Genomic DNA, 12900 nt, shown 5'->3' on the forward strand with positions numbered 1-12900 from the left:
CAAAACAATATCACTTTCAATCTATGCTAGTAGCCTCTGCAGCTAACTCTACACCAAATTCATCTTTTGCGGACATTACTAAAAGGAGCAAGAAACACCCAATACATTCTGAATCACTCATACCATTTCTACCAATATTATACCCTTAACTGGTAAAAGATCTGCCTTTTAAGACAGACTGGAGGAGTCTGACCAAATGTCCTGTCTATAAAAGCAAAAATCTTTAGATTTCTAGTCTTAACTGGGTTCTCATTCATGATGGCACCAAATCAATGCCATACTTGAGATTTCTTTTACCCATAGGACTCCACTGCCAGATAAAAAATTTTATGCCCTTAATACATTTTAGTGCCAATAACAGAATGACAACAGCATGAACAAATAAGTTTATTTTAATTTTATATAAAGAAATACAGGAGGCAGGCAGCCCAGAATTGGTACAGCTATTCCATAAAATCAGTATAGGTGTAGACCCATTCTGTATTTCTGCTCCATTATCCTTAGCATTCTCAAATTCCCCATAAAATCATCAGAGATGTAAATTAAATGTCCACATTGTAGGCAGGAAAACAAATGCAGAGAGAAAAAAGGTATTCTTAAATGTCCTATATGTACAAACAAATACCACTTTTATCTTGTTGACCTGCAAGAGAGACTGAGATAATTTTTCAGCCAAGAATTCTAAAGAAGGGGAAATGGATACTGGGTAGGGAAATAGTCTCTGACAGACTGTCATCATGTTTCACTGCAAAATACTGTCAGTTTACTTTTAGTTTAATTCAAAAGCTGTACATTCAAGTTTTTAGAAATTTCATAGTAGAAAATTTTGACTATCTAATTTTTTCACTTCTAAGTAATATTCTTAAATTGTGGTCAAAAATTATAGAAAATATGAGTTTTTGGACTTTGCTACAATTCACCTCATCCCTCTTCAACAATCCACTGATTAAATCTATGACTTTTTTAACTATGAATTTCCTCTTCTAGCATATAGGATGAAATGTGAATGAAAGCTTTCTCATATTCATTACAGCATACAGTGCTCCCCAGTCGGGGTCAAGGGTTAATGAAAAATATCTCCATATTCATTAGTTGTCCTCTTCTCATGCAAATTCTCTACAATCATACTAGTAATAATGATAGCTAATACTTGTGATATAATATGTTCAAGGCACTAAGAGCTTTACATGAAATGTTTCACATAATACTTCCAAGAATCTTACAAGGAAGGTATTATTCTTAGGCTTATCTTACAAATGATTAAACGAAAGCAGAGGTTAATTATGATAAATATCACAAAGAAAAGTAGCTGGAAGAGTCGAGATAATGTTGAAAAAGATATTCTACAGCTAAAGGCCTTCCTATATTTTACTATATTAACAGAACTCTATTATAATTTGCTGAAGTTTAATAGGTTTCCAGTAACTATAGGTTTTTCTACATAGATTCCATTAACAGTATCTTTCTCCCATTAGAATTCACTGATGCTGAACTTGAAGAGGAAAATATGCTCCCATATTCACATTTTAGGAATTCTTTGATGATAATGGATTAATGACCAGAGAAGGCTATTTTAATCACAAAGAATCAGATAATTCATATATAAACTTGTGAGCTATGACTGAAGTCTATCCCACATTCTTTATATTCAAAAGTTTTCTCACTGATATGAATTCTCTGATGTTGAGTTAGCTGTGAACCACGAGTAAAGGCCTTCCCACATTCCTTACATTGATATGGTTTCTCACCAGTATGGATTCTTTGATGTCGAGAAAGATGTGAGCTCTGAGTAAATGCTTTTCTGCATTCTTTGCATTCATAGGGCTTCTCACCAGTATGAATTCTCTGATGTAGAGTAAGTTGAGAGCCATGACTAAAGGCCTTCCCACATTCCTTGCATTCATAGGGCTTTTCTCCAGTGTGAATTCGCTGATGTTGAGTAAGTTGTGAACCACGAATAAAGGCCTTCCCACATTCCTTACACTGATATGGTTTCTCACCTGTATGAATTCTCTGATGCTGTATAAGTAGTAAACCACGGGCAAAGGCCTTCCCACATTCATTACATACATAGGGTTTCTCACCAGTATGAAGTCTCTGATGTTGAGAAAGATGTGAACTCTGAGTGAATGCCATTCTACATTCTTTACATTCATACGGTTTCTCACCAGTATGAATTCTCTGATGTTGAGTAAGCTGTGAGCCACGAATAAAAGACTTCCCACATTCCTTACATTCATATGGTTTCTCACCAGTATGAATCCTTTCATGTTGAGTAAGTTCTGAGCCGCGACTAAAAGTCTTTCCACATTCTTTACATTCATAGGGTTTTTCACCAGTATGAATCCTCTGATGTCGGGTAAGGAGTGAGCCACGATTAAAAGCCTTTCCACATTCCTTACACTGATAGGGTTTCTCACCAGTATGAATTCTCTGATGTTGAGTAAGTTGTGAGCCATGACTAAAGGTCTTTCCACATTCTTTACATTCATAGGGCTTCTCATTGGTATGAATTCTCTGGTGTTGAGTAAGTTGTGAGCCACGGATAAAGGCTTTTCCACATTCTTCACATTTATAGGGTTTTTCACCAGTATGTATCCTCTGATGTTGCATAAGTAACGAGCCACGAATAAAGGCCTTTCCACATTCCTTACATTCATATGGCTTTTCCCCATTATGAATTTTCTGATGTTGAGAAAGCTGTGAGCCACAAATAAAAGCTTTCCCACATTCCTTACATTCGTAGGGTTTTTCACCAGTGTGAATTCTCTTATGCAGAATAAGTTGTGAGAGCTGAGTAAAGACCTTTCTACATTCTTTACATTCATAAAGTTTCTCACCAGTATGAAGTCTCTGGTGCAGAGTAAGTTGTGAGTTCTGAGTAAAGGCCTTCCCACATTCTTTACATTCATAAGGTTTCTCACCAGTGTGGACTTTTTGATGTCGGGTGAGTTGTGAGCTACGAATAAAGGCTTTCCCACATTCTTCACATTTATACGGTTTTTCACCAGTATGAATTCTATGATGTAAAATAAGTTGTGAGCTCTGAGTAAAGGCCTTCCCACATTCCTTGCATGCATAGGGCTTCTCACCAGTATGAAGTCTCTGATGAAGAATAAGCTGTGAATCACGACTAAAGGCCTTCCCACACTGCTTGCATTCATAGGGCTTTTCACCAGTATGAATACTATGATGTTGAGTTAGGTGTGAGGCTCGTCTAAAGGCCTTCCCACATTCCTTACATTTATAGGGTTTCTCAGTAGAATGACACCTAGGATGTTGAGATAAGTAAGTATGCTGATTGAATATGGACATTTTTTCATATATGATCATCCCTTGCCTGAAATATTCCTCCTGATTTTCTTGTTGCTTTTCCAATGTGCCTCTGACTTCCAAATAATCTCTGGAACTCGATTCCTCAAGATCACAGTTTTCAAGCCTGGCACTCATTTCCCATTGGGATAATTCTGTTTCATAAGTATCCTTTTTTGGAGATAAGTCTTTATTTGCATTCCTTGAAGGTAAGTCTGAAAGATAAGAGAATATCAACAATTTCTGTTGTCATTTCAGAAGGAGAGTTTCCATAGTAGAAAAGACTATATATGGAAAAGATATACAGATGATAACCGACTAATGATGATTCATTCCACTTAAAATTTTTGGATCTTATGATAGTACAAAAGCAATATACATTCAGTAGAAATTATACTTCAAATTTTGAATTTTGATAATTTCTTGGGCTAGCAATATGCAGTAATATAGTACTCCTGTGATCCTGTAGCGGCAAGCTACAGTTCCCGGTAAGCCACGTGATTATGAGGGTAAACTGATATATGGAAAACCATTTTGTACCCATACAACAATTCTGTTTCTTGGTTTCAGTATTCAACAAATTACATGACATATTTGACACTTTATTATAAAATAGGCTTTATGTTAGATAATTTTGAACTGTAGACTAACATAAGTGTTATGAGCATGTTTAAGACAGGATAGACTAAGCTATGATGTTTGATAAGTATATTATAGGCATTTTCAACTTAAGACATTTTTAATTTACAATGAGTTTACTGGGACAGGAGCTGTAAGCTGAGGAAGATTTGGTATAGGGAACCAATACCCATGAGAAATAACTGGCCTACATCAGTGTTTTTCAGATATTATTTAACCATGACTTATAATAATACCTACTTACATTTCACATCATAACCTGACACATATAATTTCATTAAACAGTATCTACACTGTTTCATTTTTTCTATGCTATTCTAGTCTCTTCTCTGTCACACATACACAGACACTACACATACACACTCACAGCCAAAACCCACTAAAGTGATTTCATGCTGCAGTAATATGTTGCTGCCTAGGGTTTCAAAAAATATTAGTGTAGAATGACCTTACATACTAACATGTAAAAGGAACACTAGAGATCAGAGAATAATAAAAATCTAGTGAGAAAGTAAGGGAAGAGAAAATTTTTTTAAGCTAGTGGTTCTCAAATTGGTAGGGCTCAAAACCACCTGGGGACCTTGGTAAAATTAAAGATGCCCAGATACTGCACCAGACTAACTGAAACCGAATCTAGTTCATCAGAAAAAAAGCATGGAGATCTTTAGGTTTAATACTTTCTAAAATCTGACTCTGATTCAGATCATGATTTGCTATCTCTGCCTAAACTTTTAAATACCTTCCTAATGAAACACAGAATAAAATCCAAATGCTTCCCATGACTTGATAAAGCACTCCATGGTCTGGTCCCAATTTATTTATGATTTCTCCATGAGCCTTCTTGGCTTTACTGATTATTTGCCAAACATACTAATTACTTTTAGCTCTGAAAAACTCATAGAACCAATTTCAACTTACAACTAACAGGGCTTGTCAGACATCTCTGAACCGGTCTGCATGAGATATTGCATACTTTTTCTCATCCTTCAGGTTTCAATTTAAGTACCAGTTCATAAATCTTAAATATACATTTCTGCTAACAGAAGATTAGGTAATTTAAATCAACCTTCCTGATGAGAGCAATCACACAAAACATTACAGGCATCTGACTGAAGAAGGCTTTGGAGAATTACAACTGGAATAAAGAGTTGGTTGGCTAAAAGTTAAAAAACATACAAATTCACAGAAATAAGCTTATCATTTCAAGCCACTTTTCCACTTGCAGAGGTCCTACAGGTCAAGACAACTGAGATGTGGAGAAACTAAGCAGTGTTTTGGACCATTTCATAAGGCTTGGGCAATAACTGGAGAACAGGGCCCACTATAAAGTTATACTTAGGGTTGGGAACCCTAAATTGGCAAAATTGTGGGGATAGAAAATAGGTCACAGGTTGTCAAAGGTTAGAAATGGGGAAAGAGTTGACAACAAAGGGACAGCATGAGGGTGTAATGGCACTGTTGTATATTGTAACTGTGACAGTGGAGTAAATGTTGAATAAAACATGAGAAACAACCTTCTAAAAGTATGCCAAGCTTAAAAGAAAGTAAAGAAGTTCCACAGGGTCCACAATGAAAAACCAGAAACTAGAAAGGTAAACATACTTTGAAGCCACAGCTACCCTTGGGACATCTGCTATCTTCAACTGCCTAGATATGAAACTTAATGGTCTAAAAAAAATATCTGAGATAAGGCCCTGGACTTACAGTATGTCAGGAATTAGAAATAAACCTCTTCACAAAACTGTAACCATCCAAAGTCTGCAGTTCAGAGGGAGAGAAAAAATATTCCCTGGCTTCAAAGAAAATGACAAGGAAATCTTAAGTCTTAGCCATGTAAAAAATTCTGACTTTTATTCTGAGGATGAGGAGCCACTGGAGGGTTGTGAGAAGCAGCATGATAGTATCTGACTTTTGTTTAAAAACCAATCATTCTGGTTGTTTTAAAACATCAGAGAATCAATGGGAAAGTACAGAAGCTGGGTGGATAGAAGCTAGGAGGCTAAGGCAATAATCTACATGGCTTGGACCAGATGATTCTGGAGGAAGGAGCAGAGAAAATAAGATGGATTCTGGATATATTTTGAAGGTGTGATGAAGAGGATTTGATGATGAACTGGGCATGTAACATGAGAGAAGTCTAAGAGAACTCCAAGTATTTTGCCTGGGCATCCAGAACAATACCAGTGCCATTTACTGAGAACTTCTCATTGTAGTAGGAGCAGGTTTGAGAGAGAATATCAAGAGTTTGGTTTTGAACTATTAGATATTATAAAGATGTTAAGTAGGCCGGTATATGTAAAAGTATGGAGTTCTGAGGAGATATTTAGATGAGTTATGTGAATTTGAGAATTATCAATAAGTAGATGACTTTTAAAGCTATGGGATTTGATAAGATCACCCAGGGAGAGTTTTGGATACAAAAGGTACAGGAAAGGAAGGGAAGAAAAGAAAAAGGAAGTTTGAGGATTGAGACCTGGGACACTTGAACAGTTAGAGGTCAGGTAGATGAGAAGGAACCAGCAAAGGGAGACTAAAAAGGAAGAAAAAAAAATTAGGAGAATGTGGAATCCCAGAAGCCAAGAGAAGAAAGTGTTTTGAGGAGAAATAATCAATTCTGTCAAATGTTGAGAGAGGTGACTTCTAATTTAACAAAGGCTTTAACAATATGGAGGTTACTTCTGATCTTCACAAGATAGTTTTGGTGGAATAATGGGGATAAGTTCTTTTTTTTGTTTTTAATGTTTATTTATTCTAGGGGAGAGACAGAGTGTGAGTGGGGGAGGGGCAGAGAGCGGGAGATACAGAATTCGAAGCAGGATCCGAGCTGCTCTGAGCTGTCAGCACAGAACCTGACATGGGGCTCGAACTCATGAGCCATGAGATTATGACCCGAGCTGAAGTTGGATGCTTAACTGAGTCACCCAGGCAACCCATAATGGGAATAAGTTTTGATTGAAGCAGATTTAAAAGATGACCTGGAGATATGAAGCATGGAAAACTCTTTTGAGTTTTGTTGTAAAAAGTAGCAGAGAAATAGGGCCATATCCCTATTTGCTTGTTCATCAGGAGATTTGTTTATCAATTTAAGATGGGAGAAATTACAGGTGTACAGATGCAAATGACTTTACCAGACACTGACAAATTGATGTTGCACAAGACTAACAGAACATTGCTCCAAGAATGTTACTAAACAGATGAAAAACGAGTGGAGTACAAAACGAGTACTAACGAGTACTAAATGAGTTTAGTACAAAAGTGGAGATACTAGCCTTAGATAAAGGCACATAAAGTTTATCTATCATAATAGGAAGAGGCCCAGTGAGTACAAAGCTGGGAGCCAGACTGATGAAGCAGCAGAAGCTTGTGTAAGTTCTCCACTGATTACTCCCATTACCTCAGTGAATTTATGAATTCAGCTCAGGGCAATCATCTTAGAGTCAGATAAGAGAAATTACAAGTCATGACTATGCAACTGAAAACTTAGCTCTGAAGTAAATAAACAAAAATTGATAGACATAAAAAAAGGAACTAATAAATCCAAAGTCATAGTAGAGAACCTGTGATATTGTGATACAATAAGAAATATATATTTAGTTTTTGTTCCTGATTTCTGGTACAGAACTCCTAAAACTCTTGGAAACAAGTCCCTTTCAACCACACTTAAATTTATGCTAAGGAAGTGACTTTTGGAAAGCCCCTAAGGAGGGTGGGCTGGTTGCCAGGGGAGTCAACCATGTGATCAGTGGGTTGGAACTTTTTTTTAAATGTTTATTCATTTTTGAGAGAGAGACAGAGAGAGTGAGAGAGAGAGAGAGAGCACGAGCACGAGTGCGCGAGCAGGGGAGGGGCAGAGAGGGAGACACAGAATCTGAAGCAGGCTCCAGGCTCAGGGCTGTCAGCACAGTGCCTGACGCGGGGCCCAAACTCAGGAACGGTGAGATCATGACCTGAGCTGAAGTTGAACATTTAACCAACTGAGTCACCCAAGTGCCCCTCAGCGGGTTGGAACTTTTAGCCCCACCTCTGGAGAGGGCAAAGATGCTGGACGTCGAATAAATTATTCATGTCCAATGATTTTATCAATCATGCCCACCTAATGAAGCCTCCAGCAAAAACCCTGACTGAAGGGGTTCAGAGAGTTTCTGGGTTAGTGAACACAGTGCTGGGAGGGTATGCTGAGAGACAGCATGGAAGCTCCATAGCCCTTCTCCATACCTTGCTAGAGTATAAGTCCTGATAGGTTTTTGTTTTTGTTTGTAAGGCACATGCCTGACTTAAGCTTTGATTGCTGAGGCATCCGCTTCAAAGAGGCATCCATCAAAGATGACTATATTACAAGCCACACTAAATAAAGGAGCCAGGCTGCCTCCCCCATCTGAGATTCCTTTGTTGATTTCAGTAACTAATCATTTGGACCACTTACTAAATTTTTTCTTGCTGCCCTCTTAAGTTCCCGCTTTCATTTTAAATTCAACAATACAGAGCCCAGAAACCCTAGGCCCTCATTCTCAACCTCAACAGAGGCAAAACCCTAGGTCTGTACACTATCTATACCCATGCCATCACTGTAGGGCCCAGGGTATGTTGTATCATTTCTAGGTCCTCTAAGTCATAAATCTTTACTTTTTCAAAGTCTCCCAATGGTTATTACTAAAGGGCATCTTGCAATCATAGTAAGAACCATAAAAGCTGGTCCAGCCACAGCACTGGTGGTTGCTGATAGGCTGAGACCAGCACAAAAACACTTTCCCTGTGCATCTCTTCCATTGGGCTGTCCCTGAGTTGTATGTTTTATAATAAACTGGTAAATGTAAATGTTGCTCTAAGTTCTCTGAGCTCTTCTAGCAAATTATTAAACCTGAGAAGGGTACTGTGGGAACCTCTGATTTACAGCCAGTCAGTCATAAGTACGGGGACAACTTGGGAGTTACAATTGGCCTCTGGGGTAGTAGGCTGTGGGATTGAGCCCTTAAACAGTGGGTCTGTGCTAACTCTGGGCAGTTAGTATCAGAATTAAGTTAAATTTTAAGACACCCTACTGGTGTCTACCAGGCACTGGAGAACTGCCTCGTATGGGAAAATCCACACATCTGGTGTCAGAAGTACTGTGTGAGTAAAAGGAAATAGTTTTTTCCTTTTCTGTTTTAGGACAGTTATATAAACAGACTAAGAAGAAAGTACAGACTCAGAAGACTGGAACATAATTAATAAGATAGGTATTAACTATATAGATAGATAAAACTAATAATAAAACTAGAAATTGCAAAAACATAGAAAACAAATATAGAATCCTAGAATTAAGTAATTAAGATACTTCTATATAATGTTTGACATAAAAGGAAATAAAAATTAAACTTAAAATTTAGAGCAAAATACCAAGAGGAACTTGATGTGAAATCCCAAGACTCAGCTAATGAATCCTCAGAAAACTCACAGCTTTAAATGTACTTATTAGAAAACAAGAAATAATTAAAAACAAGAGAATTAAGATGTCAACTCAAGAAGAAGAGGGAGGAAAAAACAAAACAAACAAAAGAATTAGCTAGCTAAATGAGAAAGTGAGTAAACCAGAATTTAGAAGGAATAGAAACGGCCAGAAGTCCATTCATTTTTTCCAAAGCAAATAAATGGTACAAAAATATGACACGCTGGGGAAAAAAATCAGATTGGGCACAAATCCAAAACATTGGAAAGGATAAAGAATAGAAGAACATAAATCTAAGACAAGTGCTTATGAGAAAACCTATACATAACTGAACAGTAAATTAGAAAAACTAGTTGAAATGGATGAAAATAATAAAAGTGATCCATGAATAAAGAAAATCTGAGAATACGTCAATAACTACATAAGAATTTTAAATTTGAGTTTAATGTCCATGCTCCTAAAAGGCCACAGACACTGATGATTGATGGTATGACTGGTAAGGTTATCCAAACCATTAAAGAATACACAATTAAATTCCTATGTAATTGTTGTTGAACATACAAAAACATGGAAATCCACCCAAGTCATTTCACATAGTTAAGTAAGAAACAAACCTGGACAATGAGAGCTCAGGAAAACAAAGTCAATCTTATGAACCAACATAGGTCAAATTTTTAAATAAACATTAGCAATGTAGACTATAGCTGTATTAAGGACTGAAACATCATGATTAAATACAATTTATCCCACAAATGGAGGAGTGATTCAACATCAGAAAATCTACTTGAGACCTTGTATTAAAAATTCTCTAGGGGTGCCTGGGTGGCTCAGTTGGTTAAGCGTCCAACTTTGGCTCAGGTCATGATCTCATGGTTTGTGAGTTTGAGCCCCGCATTGGGTTCTGTGCTGACAGCTCAGAGCCTGGAACGTGTTTCAGATTCTGTGTCTCCCTCTCACTCTGCCCCTCCCATGCTTGTGCTCTTTATCTCTCTCTCAAAAATAAACATTTTTTAAAAATGTAAAAAAATTCTCTAAAGCCAGAATGGCTCTTCTTTAACCTAATTAAGAGTATCAGAAATCTAAAGAAACATTTTCAGTAAACATTAGAAATACTTCCAATAAAGTTTGGAAAAAGACAAGAATTGTTTTTCAAATTGTGAAATATTCAAATACTCAGCTCCTACTGATTACAGTTTTAAAAAACTGGCACAAATAGAAAAGAAATAAATAATACATTATATATAAAATGCAAAAGTATCTACCTAGAAATCCACTATTATCCCCTGGACAATTATTAGATGTTTCTATAAGATTATTATCAACTTACAGATATCAACATTTTGCTAACCATATATAGATGTGTATTATGTGTGTGTGTGTGTGTGTGTGTGTGTGTGTGTGTGTATATGTATTAGCCATTCAGAAAATATCATACAATAAAACAGTCCTATACATAATATCAACATTTATAAAGTACTGAGAAAATTGCTTTAGAAGAAATGCAAAAGACCATTTAAGAAAAAACTATGAAATTTACCTAAGGACATCAAATGTAGATATAGAAGGTTCAAAGACAAAAGGATTCACAATTGTAAATATGTGAATGATGCATCAGATTTCTTGAAATCCTGTATAAAATATGACCTATATTCTTTTAAAAGCATGCCATACTTTTTTTAAAAAAGTAAAGAAGATCCAAAGGAGGTACAATGAAGTAAGAACCACAAACTAGAGGTAAACATGCTCTAAGTCACAACTACCCTCAGGATATTTGTTGATTTCAATTGCCAAACAGTTTGTATCTATCTTAATGGTCTGATATAACCCAAGACACAAGGCCATGGGCCCACAAAATTTCAGGGATTAATACTGAACCTCTTCACAAAATCAGAATTATCCAAGGCCTACAGTTCAGGTAAAGGAAAAAAAAGTCCATGTGATCTCAAAGGAAATGACAAGAAACACTGCAGTCTTGTCCTAGACTCTCAATGAAAAGGAGGGAAAAAAAATCATACTTCATCATTACACAAGAGCCCACATGAATGTAAGAAGTTGCAGAATTAGGCCTGTTCTCTACAAACTGAATTTTTTATATATAGAGCATTTATAAATGCTTGAAATATATGAAAATTAAAATATGAATTCAAAACCATGATAAAGGAACTAAATAGAAGTAAAAAAAAAAATAAGATCTAGGAGAGGAAGAGAATATCAAATTTCTAGAAATAAAACGATATAATCAATTATATTAAAATCTTAAGAAAAAAATCTTAAAGGCAGCCAGAGAGAAAATACCAATTACTTACAAAAGGAATAATAATGAGACAGAAGGCAGACTTCTCAAGAGCAACAATAGAAGCCAGAAGACAGTGGAATAATATCTTCAGAGTGCTGAGAAAAGAATAATTGTCAGTATAGAATTCTATACCAAGTGAAATCATCAGGCAGAAATGAAAGTGAAGCAAGGTTACTTTACTAAAAGAACAAAAATAAAAACAGAACATTTACTAACAATAAGCCTTGCTTAATGTATTTCATGACAAATAAAATCATCTCAATGGAAGGTATAATGAAGAGGAATAGAGTGCAAATAAAAGGATAATCATATGAATAAATCTACAAGCAAACACTGTCATTATAAAACAAAAATAATGCCCATTTGGAGGGTTTAAAAGAAAACAATTAAAATATCAGACAGTAACATAATAGATGGGAAAGATGAACCATAGTTAAAGGCACTTTCAGATCCTTCATATATCTTTTATATTGTTCTGGGGACAAAGGAAACATTAACTTTAACCATTGTTAAATATTTAAGTGACACAAACAATAATGATAATGATTAAAGGACCAAAACAGGCAGAAATACTCCCAAAATATTTAAACTCACCAGCAATCACAGGTATGTAGTGTTGGTGAAGGTACAGAAAAAGAGTATAGTCATATACTGCTGGTATGCTCCTGACTTTTGACAGTGAAATATACATTTGACACAGAGGTCAGTGTTTCATCTCTCTATAGAAGCTCAACTCACTGTCACAACAGCTTCCAACTTATTTCAAGGTAGACCCAATCCTTTCTGTTTCTCAGCTGGTTGCCTTGAAATCCCAGGTGTGAGGGTGGGGCATATAGTTTACTCAGGACTTTTGCTGCTTCTTGTGTTATTAATTGTAGTCAGTTTGGTGTGAAGTGATACCTCACTGCAGTTTTGATTTGTAGTTCAGTGATGTTGAGCACCTTTTCATAACTGTTAGTCATCTCTGTCTTCTTTGGAAATATGTCTATTCATGTCTTCTGCCCATTTCTTAACTGGATTATTTGTTTTTTGGGTGTTGAGTTTGGTAAGTTCTTTTGTATACTAGCCCCTTATTAGATATGTGATTTACAAATATCTTCTCCTGTTCTGTATGTTGCCTTTTCGGTTTGTTGTTTCCTTCACTGTATGGATTTTTATTTTTATGTAGTACCAATAGTTTATTTTTGCTCGTTTCCCTAGCCTCAGGAGACCTATCTAGTGAGAAGTT

At 36.2% G+C, this 12900-nt stretch overlaps 1 protein-coding gene across 11 annotated transcripts in view; it reads right to left on the reverse strand.

Moving 5' to 3' along the window:
• Window positions 1-374: 374 nt before the first annotated feature.
• The window catches only part of LOC122208713 (zinc finger protein 420), a 122350-nt gene continuing 109824 nt past the window's right edge, over window positions 375-12900 (reverse strand). For 9 of the 11 annotated variants that reach the window (XM_042920073.1, XM_042920071.1, XM_042920076.1 and 6 more), the window contains one exon: window positions 375-3527. In XM_042920073.1, the coding sequence (XP_042776007.1) occupies window positions 1597-3527 (1931 nt within the window). In that variant the 3' untranslated portion in view covers window positions 375-1596. Of the gene's footprint in view, window positions 3528-11682; window positions 11768-12900 lie in introns of all 11 variants that reach the window. The other 2 variants (XM_042920077.1, XM_042920079.1) reach the window with 2 other exon arrangements.

The sequence above is a fragment of the Panthera leo genome, chromosome E2, assembly GCF_018350215.1.
Source record: "Panthera leo isolate Ple1 chromosome E2, P.leo_Ple1_pat1.1, whole genome shotgun sequence".
NCBI lineage: Eukaryota > Metazoa > Chordata > Mammalia > Carnivora > Felidae > Panthera > Panthera leo.